At 55.4% G+C, this 19458-nt stretch overlaps 1 protein-coding gene across 2 annotated transcripts; it reads left to right on the top strand.

Annotated features, from left to right (window-relative positions):
* Window positions 1–4308: 4308 nt before the first annotated feature.
* Window positions 4309–19406, top strand: P4HTM (prolyl 4-hydroxylase, transmembrane). 2 transcript variants are annotated; one of them, XR_009009576.1, is made up of 10 exons: window positions 4309–4988; window positions 5208–5289; window positions 13816–14006; window positions 14867–14963; window positions 16352–16514; window positions 17078–17263; window positions 18004–18094; window positions 18300–18423; window positions 18546–18876; window positions 18956–19094. XR_009009576.1 is itself a non-coding variant. In XM_057555357.1 (9 exons), the coding sequence occupies exons 1-9, from the start codon at window positions 4650–4652 to the stop codon at window positions 19174–19176; spliced, it is 1494 nt and encodes a 497-aa protein (XP_057411340.1). In that variant the 5' UTR covers window positions 4311–4649; the 3' UTR covers window positions 19177–19406. The 2 variants fall into 2 exon arrangements, 1 of the variants encoding a protein (XP_057411340.1); XM_057555357.1 differs by lacking the exon at window positions 18546–18876 and having other exon boundaries at window positions 4311–4988; window positions 18956–19406.
* Window positions 19407–19458: the final 52 nt, after the last annotated feature.

Genomic DNA, 19458 nt, shown 5'->3' with positions numbered 1-19458 from the left:
CTCCCCCTTGCCTGGTTTCAGCTATTGGAGGACAGTACCTCTAGGGTCTGGGAGTCTGAGGCCAGCACGGTTCTTGATTTGTGGTCCCAGCTCCTGTACCACAAGGGGCGGGCCAGGGAAAAGGGCCAGCTTTTTCACAGTGCAGAGGAACAGGTGGTTTGCATGGTGTCCTACCTGTCCTGAACCTAGTCCTGTGGGCCTTTCAGAAGTTACATCTGTGATTCCTGGGGTTTCTATGGCTTTTTTCAGTGCCTCCACTCTGAGGCTGGCAGAGTTGTCCATACTCGATAGGGCCTCCTTGACCTCCTGGAAGAGTTGCTTGGGAGATCTGTGAATAAATATTGTGTTGGAAATTCTTTGATATTCAAACATTTTCACCTCAGTCGGTAATTTCCCAGGTACCATGTAAGCTGTAAACTGAATCACTCTTGAAGGCAGAGGACAGCTGTAACTCTTGGAGTCATGGGGTACATAGCCAGCTGCAGGCTCCCTTTCTCCCCGGTCAGGTTTTGCCTCTTCCTGTCATCTCCTGCAAGGAAGGGACCACGGGGTGGAGCGGTAGGACAAGTTACGAGTATAGCAGATGAACCCAGAGTTGGACAGTGCTGAGCTAACTGAAGGAGGAGAGTGCCTGCTGTGGGACCTAGGGGTGGGGTGTGACTGCTGCACTGGCCCATGGAAGATCCTGGTGTCTGGAGCTTTTACCTCTGCATTGAGTCCTTTCTGTGTCACTGCCATGGCAGCGGCAGGAGCTGAGTTGCAACTCTGCACCTTAAGTCACACCCTCGGCGCCCTGGGCATTTTTTGGACTGCACAGCTACCACATAGTGCATTTGCATCCAGCTGTGGCCCCAACCACTGGAGCTGCAGGAGGTTCTGTGCCCAGACTGTAGCCTGCAGCCCTTGATCTGTGGAGAGCTTTCTTTTGTGCCTCAAGTGGCTGTCTCTTGTTAACATCAGGAGGATGGAAAAGGTCAGGCAGAATTTTTCTGCCCTGCAAAGGAAGGCACAGTGTTTTCATGAATTTACCATATATCTTTGTTTTCTTCAAAGAAAAAGTTGAGGTGATGTCATCTGCTCAACCTTGAGTGGTTTATTCAAAATAAACTGCAAGTTTCTGATTATAAAAGTGTGTGCAGAGTCATTCTTCAAAGGATCCAAGTAGCCTTCTGAGCCAATGCCCCCGGGGGTTCAGGCCAGTGAGCACCAAATAGGGGCCTTCCTGTTGGCCAGTCCCCTCTTCCAGAAGGCTGTGAAGGCCCCACTGGCCTGACTGTTCTGCCTTTCTTCCCTTCTTGGGGAGAGGTCACCTGTGGAGGGAAGTGGAATATCCTGGTATTTTTGGCTTTCCTTTCCCTCCTTGGGTGCAGGCCAAACCATTCCCCACCAAACACAGATCCCAGGATGTGGTAATGTACTGATTCTAATGCCCTACAGCCCTGCTGAGTCCCTGAGCTGCTTATTTAGAAGATCCTTGGGTCTGTCCAAAGCAGATGTGGGAGCAAAGGGCCATGGAGTATGGAAGCGGGACTTGTGGCTTCACAGGGGCCCTGGGCTTAGGAAGAGAAGACTCGACAGGAACTGGAAATGTTTGGAGTTTAATCCCAAAGGCTGAGGACAGGAAACAGAACTTGGATTCTGAACAAGGGGGTCCGCATTTGTGGTGTCGGGAGTGGCGGCAACTTCACTGATAGGGGTGAAGGCTCCAGCGCTGTGGGCAGCACAGCATGCACAGGGCAGCCAAGGCCAGGGAGGTCCCAGACACTGCTAGTCAATTCCACAACTGCTCTTCTTTGGACCTCAGATGTGCCAAGCCCCGTGCTCAGCACCTGGGCATACAATAGTGTGCAAAAGATACATGGTCTCTACCCTCTAGGAGCCTCCAGAACATGGAGGACACAGAACTGGTCACTAGTGAATGTTTTCACTGAGGCAGCAAGGCCAGGGGCTGAAGAGCTACTCCTGCAGATCAGTGGGCAGGATACCAATGGCCTTGGCACCATACCCTTGGTGATCTTAGAACAAGAGAAGATAGCACATTCTAGCAAAATCTGGAGGAGGGATTTTCCACATACTTTTCAGGGCTTCCTGCAACAATCTGAGCATTGCCTATATACTGAGCTCTATTTTGGGCACGGAGGACATAGCCATTGAATTTGTTAGACCAGTTCCTGTCCCCACAAGATAATCACACTAATGGTCACTGAGCACATATCCACTTAGTCGCCACAGCAGCCCTGTGAGGTAGGTGCTGTCACCGTCCAAAATGAGTAATTTGCCCAAGGTCATCATTCTAGTAAATGGCAAAAACAAAAAACATTCGCTGTTAGAAATTGGAAAGTAAATCCAACTTTTGTAATAGAGATTAAAACACAGCTCAGCACAAGACCCAGATTTGACTATGTATCATGATTGAGATGGGACTGCCACCCCCATGAGGTGAGCCAGCCTGGGTGGTGAGACGTTTAGATATCAAAAAGGCCATAGCGGGCTTCCCTGGTGGCGCAGTGGTTGAGAATCTGCCTGCTAATGCAGGGGACACGGGTTCGAGCCCTGGTCTGGGAAGATCCCACATGCCACGGAGCAGCTGGGCCCGTGAGCCACAATTGCTGAGCCTGCGCATCTGGAGCCTGTGCCCCGTGACGGGAGGGGCCGCGATAGAGAAAGGCCCGCGCACCGCGATGAAGAGCGGTCCCCGCACCGCGATGAAGAGTGGCCCCCGCTTGCCGCAACTGGAGAAAGCCCTCGCACGAACCGAAGACCCAACACAGCCAAAAATAAATAAATAAATAAATAAATAAATAAGAAAATCCTTTAAAAAAAAAAAAAAAAAAAAAGGCCATAGCTTTTAAAAGGCCAAGAAATTATAGTTTATGCTGTGGTTGTGAAATTCTCTTAGCCAACAGCAGGCAGAGCAGAAATAGGGGGTGAGGCGCCCCCCACTTCCCATCCAACCTGCTTGCCCTCTGGTGATGAGTTAGCTGTGCATAGCAGTAAGCATAACAATTGGATACAGGTAATAGGAACTTAGGAGAATGGAGTTCAGGAAGATAGTTTAAGGAACATGAGCATTTTGTGGTGATCCAATTATAGGTTTTAAAAAGCTAAAAAGGAAATGGTCTCAACATTCATTCATGGATACCAGAAAACCATGACATCTGGAATTCATTTCAGGAAGAAGGGCCAGGTCCTCGCTGCCTCTGTCTTTCCCTCCATGTTGGGAGAGTCCAGACTTGCCAGTTGCCTACAGAGCTCACTTCCTACTCCATCTGAAGCAGGATGCTGGACCACTGGAGGTGTTTGGTCAGCATCCCAGCTTTGGCTGAGCCCCAAAGGCTCCCATTGCCACCTGCCCCGCCCCCCCCCAAAAACATCCAGAACTTCTCTTTTTATTGGACAGTGCTTCTCTAGTTTCCTAAGGAGATTGACAAGATAGTCCCTAAAGGTGACTGGATGAACACATGTATTGGGTTGGCCAAAAAGTTCAGCAACATCTTATGGAAAAACCTGAACAAACTTTTTGGCCAATCCAATACTTGGGCACTGATGAAACCTGCCATTGTGTGTAGAATCTCCAAGAGAAGAAGGTGGGGCTGCCCTACTGAGACCAGAAAATGCACACTCTACTTGTCTGGAAGGAAGTTGGAGGGGGAGGGGGTCTTAACAGTGTAAAGACAAACCACCGGTGGGACCTGCCTCAATGATGTTGATCTTGTCTGCATGTCCACCGCGGGGGTGGGGGGTGGGGCGAGCAGAGAACGAAAAAGACCAGGTTTTGGCACTTGGCCACTGGTATGTCCTCCCACCTCCATATTTGGGGATAATCTGGGTTTAACTTTCCTCTGAGGCGTTGGTGTCTCAGTTATGGAAAAGTCCCTTTCTCCCTCTTCATATGTGCCAGCGCTGAGGCAAGGAGTGTTCCTGTGAACCTGAGCACCTGCAGCATTCCTGCAGGTTACTGTTAGGGTGCCAGGGCTCCTCCAGGAAGCCCTCTCTGACCACTCCAGACTGGGTCCCCCGTCTATGCGACCCCGCACATCAGGCAGTTGCTTCCTAAGACCTGACTCCTGCAGCCCTCCCCGGGAGGTTCAGACCGACCGCAGAGCAGACCCCCCAAGGCGTTTCCTGGCCGCCTACAGTGGCGAGTGTCAGTGCCGAATGCCTTGGATCCGACGCCACCACAATGTGCGCAGTCATCGGATTCCGCGGTGCCCCAACCCGCCGCAGTATTGAATCATCTTTTGGCACTGCCTCCTCCTTGTTGCCACCCCACTCCTGGGAGCGAGAAAATGCAGACCATACTTTTCCGGGAAGAGGGAAGTGCGTCTCAACCGGGGAACGGAGGAACTACCAGTGGGGTTTCCTGTAACTGTGCTGCTCTTGTCTGCATCTACATTTGGGGGCGGCTTCTGCCCAGGGGAGTGTGCATCTCCTCCTAACGATAACCCAGCTCGGGAAGAGAAACTTCAGTGTGGGCCGGGGTTCAAGGCGCGGAGATCTTGAGTGCAGCGCGGGCGCGGGATCCCCAGGAACCCCCTGCTAGAGACCGCCGCACGCGCGGGCCCGGCGTTGGTTGTTTTGGCTACGGCGCGGCGCGGCGCTGGCAACCCCGCGGCCCCTCCCCTGGGTGCGCGCGCAACCTGGGCGCCATGGCGGCGGCGGCGGCGGCGGCAGGCCGGCGGTCTGAGGCTGTGAGTCCGCAGTGGGCGCCGCCCCAGCACGACCCGGCCGGGGCAGCGGCGGGGCTGGGCGACTGTGAGGACACACCGGTCCGGCCGCTGTGCAACCCCCGCGGCATCTGCTCGCGCGCTTACTTCCTGGTGCTGATGGTGTTCGTGCACCTGTACCTGGGCAACGTGCTGGCGCTGCTGCTCTTCGTACACTACAGCAACGGCGACGACAGCAGCGACCCCGGGCCCCAGCGCCGGGCCCAGGGCCCCGGGCCCGCGCCAACCTTAGCTCCCCTCACGCGGCTGGAGGGCATCAAGGTGAGGCCCCCGCCGCGGCGCGCTCCAGGCCCTGCACCGCCGAGCCCGAGACGGCCGGCAGTCAGCCCGGGGCTCCACGCTGCTCCCTGCGCCGTCCCGGCCTGCCGCGCGCACCCCCTCACTCGCCCGCCGCCGCCTCCCACCGGGCCGGGGCGCCTTTTCCTTTCTCGCACGTAGGGGCCTGGCGCCCGAGCTGCCCGCTGTGCCGCTTTCCCTTAGGTGGGGTATGAGCGCAAGGTCCAGCTGGTCGCCGACAGGGATCACTTCATCCGAACCCTCAGCCTCAAGCCCATGCTCTTCGGTAAGTTCGCTGGGCACCCCCAGGAAGGGTCAGGGGCTACGATTTGGTGGCTGCCTTGAGGCTCATTTGACCACGTGACTTCTGTTTTGAAAATGTCTGCTTCAAAGTAGCCCTTTCTTTTCCACCCAGAGGTTGCCCCAAGTGAGGTACCCGCCCCCATCTCCAATATAGGGTGACAGGCTGACCTTTCCACACTCCCCTCTGTGACCCCTACCCTCTGCAGCTGATCCTTCCATCACAGGGCTGGGCAATGTGATCTAGAAGCTAGTGTCTAGACATTTCATTGAAACTGTCTTTGGACGCTCCCTGCCATGGTTAATTCTGTCACATTCTAGAATGGGGGGAGGGTCGGACAGACTGATAACCAGGTCCTAGCTGATCTCAGGGCCTGTGAGGGGAAATTCCACTCCCAAAGTGGGTCTGATAAGAAGCAGGCTGTCCAAATGTGGGTAAGCTGGTGCCCCCAAACCTGCCCCACAAGGGCACCAGCCTTTGCTACCAGCACTCTGGGATTCTTCTTAGGATGGAGTTTTGTGTTCAGCCATTACAGTAGGCAGAGCCTTCCAGGGTGACCTCATTTGGAACCAGCCTCATAGCTCACATTTTCTGAGCTCTTGTTATGTGCTAGACTTCATGTGATCGTTCCATTTAATTCTCACAACCCCTCTATGAGGTGGGTGTAGATCCCACTGTCAGGCTAGTGGGTGAGAAAGTGAGGCACAGAGAGCCCCCGTTGCTTGGCCAGGCTCACACAGCTATTTCAGGGTGAAGCTAGGATTAGAACAAGGCAGCCTTTCTCTACAGCCTGCACTCTAAAGCCAACGCGCTAGTTGTGAAGACCCTGAAGTCCTTCAAAGACTACCAGTACCAACAATATGGGGGTCCCCAGACTCATGACCTTGCCCAGGATAGGTTTTCCCACCCCAGTCCTGGGTACCCAGCCTCAGTGACACACTTACCTGCAGACCTGAGGTGTTCCTGGGTGCTGGGGGATGGAAGGGGTAAGGGGCTTTCAGGAGGGGACTGGGAACCAAAGCAGAGCATCTGAGTGCATGCTGTTAACTGTAGGGCGGAGGGCCCTGGTTGGGGATTATGCCTAGACCTGTGAGAATGATTTCACATAGGTCAGGATGTCAGTCCTGTTGTGGGAAGGCACTAAAAGATTATTATTATTATTGCATAATGTTGAAGTCTGAGCAAAGCACTAGTTCAGGTGCTGGGAATACAGAACTGGACAAAATAGGAAAACAAAAAACACCTGAAGCTGACAGTCGAATGAGGTTACAGACAAATAAACACACATGGTGTGTCAGATGGTGATAAGTGATCACAGACAAGTAAGGCAGAATTTCAACGGGGGTTGAAACTGAGTAAGGTGGTCAGGGTGGGCTTCCCTGAGAAGGATATTTGAGCAAAGACCCGCAGGAGCTGTGGGATGAAGCCAGGTGGCTGTCAAGGAACAGGTGATCCAGGCAAGGGAACAACTGTCCCCATTACTACTCCACTGTTCTGAGACGGACACATTGAGGCGGGTGTACTTTCTCTCATCAGCCTTTTTTGGACCCGTATATACTTAATTCAGACATATGTTAGGTTAAGTGAGCCATGAGGCATAACCCCTAACCCTAACCCCCTAACATGCAGCTTGTTGCGTCAAAGTCCTACAAAGCAGAGAATGAGAAACCCAGACCCGAAGTCACCAAGAGTACATTACGGGAAGCAGAAGAGATTTGACAAAAGGTAAACTGATTCTGGTTAAGCCATCAGATGGGTTTCTGTTTGTGCAGGTAAATTACAAAGGGCATGATTAGGAGAACTGGGCAGCTGCAGCAAGACCTTCCTGCTTGTTGTTCTCATTTCCTCCAAAACTCTTACACTACCTTTGAGTCTGTTGGTGAAAGATGTCCCAGGTTTTACTCAGAAAGTCCTGGGGCTTGCTGCTTGGTGAAATGAGGTGAGACAAATGAGGAAGAGGTCAGTGATTATAAGAAGTCCAGTTGTGAGACAGGCTAACCACAGGGGAGAGGGTGTCTAAGGAGGGGCAGTTCCTGAATGTAGTGTTGGATGAATCCAGAGAAGGAAGCCTCACGCCAAGAAGGAGCAGTGTCTGTCTGTTTTTCTGTGCCTGCCTGTCCATCCACCTACTGTCGCCCTAAAGAGGCAGGCAGGGCCCAAGGAGAATGGGCCCGCTATGGGCTCTGCCACCTTGCCCTACTGTGACCCACCATCGGGAACCCAAGATGCCAGGGCTCAAGGGGTAGGTGTTCAGGGTGTCAGCTGGGGCAAGGGGACTGGGTTTTACCCTAGGGTGCCTCCATCTCTGTGGAAGGGAACCCCACCACTTCACAGGGAAATCCGCACGTAACCTTCAGCCTCTCCCTTTGGGGGAAATTTCCTGTTTCCCACCTTTGTTCCTAGAGACATTTGGTAAGTGGGACCTGGGCCACAAAAGCCCCCGCCCTGAGTTCCTGGCGGGTACCTGCTTGACTGTGGTAGGCATTTCCCAAGGATTTGGACCGTTGTCCTATTCAGTTCAGAAGGGAGGTGTTCCAGTCCTGACTCACTGTCGCCTCTCTAGGGACATTGCTTTCTCTCATGTGGCTCACTTCTCCCTCCACCTCACACTCATTCTGTATTTAAACAGCAGATCAGATCTCATCACTCCCTTCCTTAAAGGCCTCCATGATTTCCCATTCCACTTCTACGTCTCATTTGGTGCCCCAAGGCCCTCTCACCTCTCAGACCTCATCTCCCACCACCCTTCCCTCACTCACCCCCTGTTGATTCTCAGACACCAAGCTCCTTGCTGCCTTGGCGCCTTTTTTTTTTTTTTTTAGTTAATTTATTTATTTTTGGCTGTGTTGGGTCTTCGTTGCTGCGTCTGGGCTTTCTCTAGTTGTGGCGAGCGGGGGCTACCCCTCGGGGTGCACGGGCTTCTCATTGCGGTGGCCTCTTGCTGCGGAGCACGGGCTCTAGGCGCGTGGGCTTCAGTAGTTGCAGCACGCGGGCTCAGTCATTGTGGCTTGCAGGCTCAGTAGTTGTGGCACACGGGCCCAGTTGCTCCGCGGCATGTGGAGTCCTCCCGGACCAGGGCTCGAACCCGTGTCCCCTGCATTGGCAGGCGGACTCTTAACCACTGCGCCATCAGGGACCTGCCTTGGCGCCTTTGTATGCACAGTTCCCTCCACCAGAAGGCTCAGACTTGGCTCTCACCGAGGGTGCCTTCCCCCGCATCAGGCCTCTGCTCAGACCTCCCCTCCTCAGAGACCTCTCTCCACCTCAGACTGGTCTTAAGAGGTTTCCAGGCTCTCTGTTGCGTCAGCCTGCTTGGTTTTCTTCTCAGCGCTTAGCATCATTGGAAACTATCTTCTGTATTTATTGGGCAGTTGTGTCTTTGCCCCTAAAGTTTAGCTGCATGTGTGGGAGGCCTGATTTGATATGGCTGTGTGTCCAGCGGCCAGAGTCTACTGCTGACCATTATTGGCCAGTTGAAGGGGTTTACTAGATACTCTCAGCCAGTCCAGCACCTGTCTTTTTGTGCAGAGTGGCCTCCACCATCACCCTGGGCAGGTGCCTCCTGATTTGGCACCCTCTTCAGGAGCAGCAGGGGGCACTTCCAGTGGGCCAGCAAGAGTTTTAGTCCACTTGCTTAACTATTTAAGGTAAATGAGTAATTGATACCAGTACACAAAACAATGTATGTTAAAACCATAACTGCTTTATTATAGAATTTCCAGACCTATTCTTTTTCAGCTTAAAAAAAAACAATAAAGCAGTTACATAAGACCACTGTGCTCTCTTGACAAACACTGGAAGTGCAGAAGTAGGGAAAGAATTGTAGTATGCATATTAGGTCAGGTTTGTAAGCAGCTTAATGCAGTTTTCTGTATGAATCCCCCTGCTGTTCCACAGGCCCACTGCTTGGCAGAATTGTGGACTCAGTAAAGGTCAGGAAGATATAATTGAGTCTGTCTGGGGCTTGACAAGCAGCATAGTGCCTGGGTGAGCATAGCCTGAGGCTTTGTGCCTGTCCTGAGGCTCAGCTTGGGATGCTGGGGCTTGTGGGCAGGAGCAGGGCATCAGCCAGGCTGGCATCCCAGGTCTGGGAAGTTCAGAAAGGTAGTCTTGCCTGCCCAGCACACAAGGCTAGCTGCCTTTTTCCAGGAGAAAGGACCACAGAAGTGGACTTCTGCCCTGCTCGTGCTGGTCCTGGGTGAGCCTTGGAGTTACTCTGGACTCTGGTCTGCAAATATCCATGGAGGGCAGCAGAAAGAGGGTTTTATGTGTGTCCAGGGGAGCACATGGTTTGCGTGGCCACTGCAGAGGCTGTGGCTATAAAGTCCCAGGCTCTCCCCACCTGGGTTGACTCTATTCTGGGCACTGGTGACGATGCCACCTGCGCATGGCCAGCTGCAGATTTCGGTGGCCCTGGCTCCAGCTATAGGCCGTGGTTACCAGCAGACGGTGACCCTGCACCTCCCCACTGAGCACGTAGGTCCCAGCATGCCTTCTGCGCAGGAGGTTGTACACACACGTGGCATCCAGCTACAGCCAGCGTCGCAGAGTAGGCGCCAGCTCCCCAGGGGACAGTGGGCCCGCCTTCAGCACCTCTAGCTGTGAGTCCAGGTCGCAGTCTGAGGGTCCGGAGGATGACCCATTGCGCCAGGATAGCCTAACCTTCACTGCTGAATGGGATCAGAGGGCCGAGATGATGAGCCTGGCCCCTCTGAGTATCCCCATCCTCCCCTCCACCTGGTAAACCAAACCCTCTTGTCTGATGCTCTGCTCTTGGAATCAGGGTCCTAGAGAAGGCCTGTCCTCCTGGGATGTTGTTTTTTTTAGCAATTATTAAAAGAACTTATTTTTTAGTTCTAATCAGGCATAACGTTTGGGTATCCCCTCTTTCTTTTGTCTTAGCACCAAGCCAGGAGTTGTAATGAACCCACTTGTAAGGGGGTGTAACGGGTGCTGGGCACCAGGGGCTCACCAAAATCGCTAGCGCAGAGCATGTCCAGGACCTCCTTGGACGAGCTGGTGTCCTGCAACTCACAGTCCCTGCAGCTGGCACGCGGCACTGGGGGGAGGAGCTGAGTGAGGCTCCCCCTGGGCCCCGGCTGGAGGAGGGGAGCCATCAGCAGGGGTTTCTCCCACTTTCCCCTTGTTCTTTACCCTTTTTGAGATGGATGGCCGCTGTGGGTTGTCCCTCTTCTTTCCCACCAGAGAGACCCAGTTACCTGATCCCCGAGAGCTGTGATTTGAAAGGGTGGGGTGCAGCCTGTGGGGCTGAGAAAGGCTTAGACCAGCCTAGAAGCTGTGCAGAGACTCACGTGGGTGGCTCGGGCGGGAGCCATTGGAGATGGCAGCCACGCAGAGGCCGTGGCTGGCGGGGAAGCGTCCGCAGTGCAGGATGGCTGGCCAGGGGTAGCCGTAGCAGGCCATGATGGGGGCGCAGCTGGCCTGCACGGCCTCGCACAGGCTGCGGCACGGGTAGATGACCCTGCAGGGCAGGGAAAGGGTCAGGGGCAGCGGGTGCTCAGGGCCAGGGTTCCTGGATTCCAGGCTGGGGCCTCTGGGTGCTCCTAGCTCGAGGCCTGGCCGGAAATTCCACGGTTGCTGGGCAACGACACCCTGGTCACCTAGCAACAGCCCTGCAGCTGGGCTTCTTGCTCCTTTGCTTGCTGAAATCTTAGCCCTCAGCCCTGCGTCTCCCAGCCCTTCTGTCTTGTATCCCCAGCCCCACCCCTGCCCTGGCCCAGGCTGCTTTCTACCTTTCCAGTGCACCTCCCCCTGCAGCTCCCGTGGATGCCTCGTGCCTGGCAGAGGGCTGTGGGAGGGGCCCTGCACTCTGGGCCTTCACTCCCCATCTTGGAGGGAGAAAGCAGGGCCCTCCCTCTTGTCCTGAAAGGCCTGCAGGACACTGCAGTTTCTAGCCAGGACTGGGGTTGGCCGAGAGCAAAGGGGCCCGATCCTCAGTTTCTGAAAGAGCCCATTCTTGCTGCTACAAGCATGGTCACCCTGAGGCTCTAGGAAGGGCCCTGGCTCTGCAAAGAAGAAACTGAGGGAGCTGTTGTTCACGGGGTAGGTTAGGCTGGGGAAGAGGAATCAGCCTTGCAATCTCTGGACTCTGAGAGAAAAAGCCACCAGATGAGCCGTGGCTCCATCTCTGGCCAGGATCCTTTGGGCAGACAGAGTTGCCGCACCTCACTGGAGAGGGGTTCTCAGCCCCTAGCCTAGAGCAGGCTGCTCACTTGCCCTACCTTGACATTTAAGAGCCCTTGTTGATTTGTGGATCCAAACCAAGGGTGCGCACCATTGATAGTCCCCTGCCTATGTCTCCTGTGTCCCATGGGCATCTGCGCTCTCTGCCAGCAACACCCTGACAAAACAATCCTTCATCCTCCTGTCACTGATAGGTACGCAGCAATGATTAGTGAAGAGCTTCCAGAGCAGGCCCTGGCTGAGGAGAGCCCCCCCCCACCCTTACCTGGGAGCCCCTGCCCTACCTGTCGAGGCACACCGGGGCAAAGAGGGAGCAGAGGAAGGGGCGCGCATCAGGGTGGCACTCCCTGGCCAGCAGGGGCAGCCAGCTGACTGACTGCTGGATGGCCTCGGCTGCTGTGTCATGGTCCAGCAAGTTGGGTAGCCGCATCTCTGTGTAGCCAATGTCGTGGCACAGCGCCATGGCTTGGGGAATGGGTATGCACCGCGTGGGGCCCCAGGGAGCCCCTGCCCCGACGTCACCCGACAGCACCACCAGTGCCACCAGCAGCCACAGCCCTTGATCCATCACCTGCTTTCTCTGCCTTGGTCTCAGTGGACTGAGGTTGGGGGCTTTATAGGGCTATACCCACACCCCAGGAGCCAATGTTTGCCCAGCTCCCATGTGCTCAGACCCACCTGGTTAGGCCCCAGTGTGCTGGCCTGGGCTGTTTGCATTTGATTAGCACATGGCAGGGAGCTGTATAGAGGGTGGCATCTCCTTTGGGCCTGTGAATGACTGGTACCTAATAAACTGAAGAAACCTGGGCCTGTGTTTTCTTTTTCTGGTTTACTTTTCTTGTTTTTTTATCTTTTTAAACGATCAGGAGGTGACTGGTGATTAGCAATTTGGTCTAACCCATTGTCCAGCAGTGCTGACCCCCCAGTGGATGGCTCACACCCTTTCTGGGTTTGACAGGTTGAGGGGATCAGGCAGGCCGGAGGTGGAGGTGCGGTGGGGTGGCTTTTGTCCTGTCCTCAGTGTCGTCACATCTGGGTCACCTACCTGTGGAAGCTGAATCTGGCTGTGAGCATGGGTTCTGGAGTACAACAGCCTGTGTGGCCCTGGCCAAGTTGCTGATGTCTCTGTGCTTGGGGGCTCCTCAGGGAGAGGAAGGGTGAATTAATGGGGCCTGGTTTTCTAGGACGAGTATACGGATTACGGAGTTGATGACATGCTTAGGACAGGACACAGAGTCTGTGCTCCCTAAGTGTGATCTGCTGTGATTACTATTAAAAACTGCTCCAATCCTGGCTCCTAGTGGCCATTTTCCTTCCTCTTGGCAATGACTGGAACTTCATGCTGAGAGAATAACCCAGAAAAGTGACAGACCACTCTGCAGGAGTTCTGAGGGGTCACGGTGGTGGCATGGCCCTTCCTCCAGTCAGTTCCTGTGTGGGCCTCTTGTGCCCCGTCAAAGGAAGTCCTCTCTCCCAGGAACAAGAGAATGAAGCAAGGCCCAGGCTCCAGCCCTGGAAGTGCCTGGAGTCACTAGGATGTGGGCTCGCCAGGTGTGAGCTTCACGTTCCAGCTCCACTGAGCTGCTTGTGGAGCTGGTGTGGGGTCATCCAGCCACTGGAGCTAAGCCCCAGGCCTGACTGGCCTTTACTTGGGCTTAGAGGCATGGAGTAGGCATTCAGTGTACATTTGTTCCCAAAGCAAAGGACACTAGGGCATCTTCTCAGAGCATCTGCTAAAAACCTGAGTGACCCCCACTGACCTCCCAGCGCTGGGCAACTCAGTAGTGGACGGATGACCAGCACCCACTTGTGCAGGAGAATGGAGGGCAAGGCCTAGAATGCTGGATGTATTCACTTTGTTTTAATTTGAACAATGCTGAAAAGCAATAATGAAAGCAAAAACCTGCCAACTTCCCCTCGCCCTTTTAAAATATATACCCAGTAAGGAGTGGAGGTCAACCCTCCACCCCTCAGGTCCACCCTCTGGCCTTTGGTCCCACTCCAAGGTGGGTTAGCCCATCCCCAGCTTTGCTCTGGCTCACCTCCCAGGACTCCCCTGGAAATTGTGTGCTCTCAGCGTCAAAAAGAGAGGCCCCATGTTCCAAACGCTGGCTAACCTTTGCAGGACAACTTGACCTTGGGGTCACAGCCCAGAGCAGATGTAAAGGGGTGTGTGAAGTCCTCCTGACTTGGTGACCAGCAGGGGACAGGGACTACCCCAAGAACCCTGCAGAGAGGAAGGTATTTATTTGGTGCATCAGCGTCCTGGCCCGGTCCTTGGCCTTACCCCCCTCCCTCTTCTGGCAGAAATCCCTGGCTTCCTGAGTGATGAGGAGTGTCGGCTCATCATCCACCTGGCACAGATGAAGGGGTTACAACGCAGCCAGATCCTGCCCACCGAAGAGTATGAGGAAGCAATGGGCACAATGCAAATCAGCCAGCTGGACCTCTTCCAGCTGCTGGACCAAAACCATGATGGTCGCCTGCAGCTCCATGAGGTTGGGATCCTGGGGCCTGGAGTAGGCACCAGGGTGGGAATGCTCAAAATTGTTTCTGGTGGCCAGGTCACTTGTGCTGCTCAGCCTTGGCCCCAAGAGTCAGATGCCACCTCAGATCAACTTGGGCATGCCCAGGGTCCACCTTCCTTCCTAGAGAGCCCCTTGCTGCCCTGGGAACCCCAGAGGATGGCAGGAGAATCTACCTGGAGGTGATGGCATTTATTGCCACAGTTCCCAGGTGGTGTGCTGTCTGTGGTCTGGATTCCTTGCTGCCGTTGCTGGGAGCCCCACAGAATTCATGGTGGATGGGGTGGCAGCTCAGAGGAAGCCAGAAGTCTGCATCTCTCTCTGCATGCCCCTCACACCCAGGCTTCTGAGAGAGGTCTTGGTGGGGTGCAGGGTCCCTTCCCTATATAGAGTGCCTCACTGAGCCCGATCTTCCTAAGGGACTTGGTGGTCATTCACTGGCCAGGCCTCCCCATGGTGCCTCTTCCTATTTTGCACCCAGGCCCTGGCCTCCCCCACCTCACCTGGGGTATCTGGTTGGGACACAGGCCTGTCCTTTGCTCTGCCTCCAATAGGCTGACAGTGCTCCCCGTGGAAGCCACAGTCCCACTAGGGCTAAGAATGGTCATGGCCCACAGGTCTTTAGACTGTCTTTCTGGCCTCCTACCCAGATGCCTCTAGACCTCTCTGCCTACCCTCACTTCAGCTCAGGGAACTTGGGCTCTGTCCTTTGTCCTCACCCATGCCCTATCACCTGAACCCTCAGCCCTACAGAAGGAACTAGGCAGCTGTCTGTGCTCTGGTGACTCTCCATCACTGGGGCCACTCCACTGAGGCACCATCTTGTGCTTTAGGTCCTGGCCCAGACTCGCCTGGGAAATGGACGGTGGATGACTCCAGAGAACATTCAGGAGATGTACTCTGCGATCAAGGCTGACCCTGATGGTGATGGTGAGCTCATACCTTGCCACAGTTGTGTCGCTGTGAGCCTCCTGCCCCCCAAGCCAGGTAGCCTCTATGCCCAGCTTCTAGAGTAGCCAGAGATGAGGAGGTGAGGATCCAGCCTTGCCCTTACCCCTGGGAAGTAGGCAGGAGCTAGACTCTCCCATTCCCTTTGGTGACAGTCTAGAGGGCAGTTCTTGGAGGCTCTTTTGACCTCACCAGGCAGCATCTGGGGTACAGGAGGTATGGTTGCTGGCTGGCAGAGGGCAGAGTGGTACAGCAGGAGCAAAGGAACAGTGAGGTCAGCTTGGCATCTGCTTCTCTCCAGCCAGGCACACGGTCTGCCCCAGCAGTCGGCCTCTCTGGTCTAACCAAGGTCCCCCTTGCCTTTCTCTTGCCCACCTGGAGTCATGCTAACTGCTGGGGGTCATGTGGGCAGGAGTGCTGTCCTGTAAGCACCCTCACCTTTGGTAATAACCCCCAGGAAGTTTCTGAGGTGTAGTCATTACCCTCATGCCCAAGTTCTGGACCAGTTGAGGAAATAGGACTTGGAAGAATGGCTTTGTGGCTGGTGAACCCACAGTGAAGAATCTGACTGGGACCTGTGGCTGGAGGGGCATCATGCTGCTACTGCCCCTATGTGCAGAGCTCATGACAGACTCACAGCCCTTGAGTGCCCCCACCCTCAGAGAAGTCTGGGCCAAAGCATGGAAGTGTGTCAGTTGGGTCAACCAGGATAACATGTAGCAAAGACACCAGCTATTCTTCCAGAACCCTAAGAGGATACACCCCAGCTTTGTGGGTTGAGCAGGAACAGGGGAGAGTGTTCTCATTTGGGAGAGTGGCCTGGCTTTCTCTGCTGAGGTAGACTGGTTTACCCAGCGGGCAGGACTGGCCAGGTGTATTCCACCCTGCATGAGACCCGAGATCACGAGGGAATTCCTGGGGACCGATCCCAGCTTACACCCTACAGTGTGAAAGGCCCTGGACAAAACCCAACACTGAATGATCTCTTTCTTCACCCTCTACAGGACCAGAGGGTGGCCATCATGCTCTACAGAGCCAGGCTGGAGGGCCAAGGGCAGTCCTTGGCCTAGGGTCCTGGCCATATGGCTTAAGCTTCCTTTGGAGACCCTGCTCTCTGGCCTAATAGGCGTTGGGCTTCATCCTTTTGGGGGCCAAATCAGGGCTTAAACTGAGGAAATGAGCTTCTCTGGGTCTTCCCGTAGGGCCTAATGTGACAGAAACCAACTTCATCTGACCCGAGTCCAGGTTGAGGGACAGGTGCACATGGCCCCCCAGTGCCTGAGGCCAGGGGTAGGTAGGAAGGTGCAGCCTCCCCACTATGCCCTCCCCACATGGGCTTGGTGGGCATTAATGGTGGGTGCCCTGTGCAGGAGTGCTGAGCCGGCAGGAGTTCTCCAACATGGACCTTCGTGACTTTCACAAGTATATGAGGAGCCACAAGGCAGAGTCCAGCCAGCTGGTGCGGAACAGCCACCACACGTGGCTCTACCAGGGCGAAGGTGCCCACCACGTTATGCGCACCATCCGCCAGAGGTGAGCACCTGAGGCTGTCCTCCCTGGTGCAGGGCCCCCACAGAAGTCCTTGGCTGAGACCGAGAAAACGGAATTGATTAGCCAACTCAGGATTAAGTTCCACTTGTTAGACCAGGATTGGGACTAATTTGGAGACAGACAATTAACAAAAGCAAATTAGCCCTGATTGTGGGAAACAGTAGACGTTTGGGATTAGAAACAGAGTGAATGTTTGTTTTCTGCTAATTAGAGAAGTGATCTCTTATCTCTGTCCACAGGACCCCCTGCCCCTGAGCAGCCAGGGGTTTTAGATAAACAGCCTCCTTCCTGGAGGGAGTGTCTCCCCCTCCCCCAACTTAATGAAGATTTCATCTTTCCCACCCAGTGATGTCTCTGGCATCCAGGGAGAAGGGCTCATCATGAGTAACCCCTTCCTGCTCTTACAGGGCCAGTCTGGGGTGGCTTAAGGAGCTTTCAGGGGAAATAGGGGCAGAGTTTGTGGCAGGCCCAGGGTCCACCTTGCCAGCTCCCTCAGGGTGCCACCTGGCATGGGGCTGCCCAGCTGAATGCCTGCTGCCCACCAGGGTACTGCGCCTCACCCGCCTGTCACCTGAGATCGTGGAGCTCAGCGAGCCGCTGCAGGTCGTGCGGTATGGTGAGGGAGGCCACTACCATGCCCATGTGGACAGCGGGCCTGTGTACCCAGAGACCATCTGCTCCCATACCAAGCTGGTAGCCAATGAGTCTGTACCCTTCGAGACCTCCTGCCGGCAAGTACCTCCCACCTGGGGGCTGCCTTCAACTCCCAAACCAGGCACCCCGATGACACAAGCACAGCCATGCCCTGTGGGCGTGCCCCTTGGTATGGGGCCAGGAGAGTGCTGGGCCATCCTGGTCGAGGATACCCCCATCTCTCCCCTCAGGTTGTTTACCAAGTGGCCCAAAAGGGGTGGTCATCTTGTCTCAGTGGCCAGACTGAGGTACCCACAGACACTGAAACCCGCCCCCAGAGCTCTCAGGCAAGGGGCAAGTTTGGACCCCTGATTCTTTCCGCTCCCTCCCTGGTTGTTGATCCTGCCGGCACTGCTGGAGACCTCAGCTTCTCCCTTTGAAGCTATGTCCCCCTCCCTTGCCAAGACATGGTGGCAGGTCTCTCCTCTTCATGTGGCTGCTCTGGCTCAGCCCCTTCTAGTCACAACCTGCCCTCTGCATGATCTTGCTGCTTCTGCTAGTCTACCTTTCCCAGCTGGCCCTTGGTCAGGACCATGTAATTCAGCTAAGTGCACCTGTGATCTTGGCCATAAAAAAACATTGTGACTGACAGAAAGAGACTGGGTTTGTGGGAAGAAGAATGGGCTAGGGACATCTTGGTACTGACCTGCCCTGTTGTCACTGATCCCAGCCTGCCCCTCTGGCCCTTGGGGACCTGGGCAGCTTATCCTGCCCACAGGTAAGCCCCTGGGAAGTATCCACAGCTGGGAACCTGCTCAACAGCCCCCCTGCCTTACAGCTACATGACAGTGCTGTTTTATTTGAACAACGTCACCGGTGGGGGCGAGACTGTCTTTCCTGTAGCAGACAACAGAACCTATGACGAAATGGTAAGGGCCAACTGGGCTGTTACTCTGGTGGGATGGCAGGGCCTTGGGCAAACAGTACATACCCCTCCAGACCTGGGATGAGGCCTAAACAGTCCCCTGGGGACATCTGACTGGTTTCCCTCTGGCCACCTTTGACTGCCTGTCCTTAGGCTCCTGGCCATACAGTCAGGGCAGCCTGAAAACCCCACCACTCTGCTGCCCACAGAGTCTGATTCAGGATGATGTTGACCTCCGTGACACTCGGAGGCACTGTGACAAGGGGAACCTGCGTGTCAAGCCCCGCCAGGGCACAGCAGTCTTCTGGTACAACTACCTGCCTGATGGGCAAGGTGAGGACCTGTGGCCAGGCCAGGGCTGCCTTGAGGGAAGCTTCCCTTTACCCAGCCCTGATTGCCACCCTGGTGAGCTGTTTCTGGCTGCCCTTCAAATGGTTTTTTTGCATTGCCCCTAGTGCCTCCCAAAGACCATCCTCAGTGACTTCAGCAGCCTGCACCTGTGCAGCCTCCTGGGCTCTCTGGAACCCTGTCATTCCTTGATGCCCCAGCCTTCCAGCTGACTGGGTTGGGGACACGTGCACCTTGGTAGCCCAGACTGGGAAGGGCTGCAGACAGGCCTGGCAGCAAGAAAGCTGATTTCAGAGAGCCAGTGGTGTTGATAAGGCATTCGCTGGAGAAAGATGCTGAGCCCCCAAGGAGGCCTTGTGGCCAGATGTCTGCCACTGAAGGTGTGCACAGCTGGGCCTACCCTTGCCATGCACTTGGGCAATATGAGGACAAGCTCAGGTCAGCCCACAAGCTCAGCTCAGTCCAGCCTAGATTCCCTCTGGTCCCCTCCCTTGCTCACACCATCCTCCTCTCCTAGGTTGGGTGGGCGACGTGGACGACTACTCGCTGCACGGGGGCTGCCTGGTCACGCGCGGCACTAAGTGGATCGCCAACAACTGGATCAACGTGGACCCCAGCCGGGCGCGGCAGGCGCTGTTCCAGCAGGAGATGGCGCGCCTGGCCCGCGAAGGTGGCGCCGACTCGCAGACGGAGTGGGCCCTGGACCGGGCCTACCACGACACTCGCGTGGAACTCTGAGGGGAGTGTCCGTCGCGGTACCCAGCCGCAGGTCCTCTGCTGCCCGAGGTTGGGGGCCCTACTCCTGTCCAGCTGCAGGCCAAAGGCCTGGCCGATGTCTTGCCCCATCCCCACCTCCAGCCGCGATTAGGGCACAGTTCCTATATCCATGTTATTTATTGTGTACAGCCCCCTGCTTCCCAACAAATAAAACTACGCGGCTTGGAGCTGCAGGGCCGAGAACCTCGGAATAGGCTGTAGGCATAATGGGCGGGGCGGGGCGGGGCGGGGCGCCGCGGCCGG

The sequence above is a fragment of the Balaenoptera acutorostrata genome, chromosome 10 (genome assembly GCF_949987535.1).
Source record: "Balaenoptera acutorostrata chromosome 10, mBalAcu1.1, whole genome shotgun sequence".
Classification (NCBI taxonomy): domain Eukaryota; kingdom Metazoa; phylum Chordata; class Mammalia; order Artiodactyla; family Balaenopteridae; genus Balaenoptera; species Balaenoptera acutorostrata.
This window is presented reverse-complemented; position numbering and strand designations above follow the sequence as displayed.

What these genes read in the sequence shown, in the direction of transcription:
- P4HTM (XM_057555357.1), top strand. Translation starts at nt 4,650, where the DNA reads ATGGCGGCGGCGGCGGCGGCGGCAGGCCGGCGGTCTGAGGCTGTGAGT. An exon ending in ATGCGCACCATCCGCCAGAG is followed by an intron (nt 16,515 to 17,077) that starts GTGAGCACCTGA and finishes GCTGCCCACCAG; the next exon opens with GGTACTGCGCCTCACCCGCC. An exon ending in ACAGAACCTATGACGAAATG is followed by an intron (nt 18,095 to 18,299) that starts GTAAGGGCCAAC and finishes TGCTGCCCACAG; the next exon opens with AGTCTGATTCAGGATGATGT.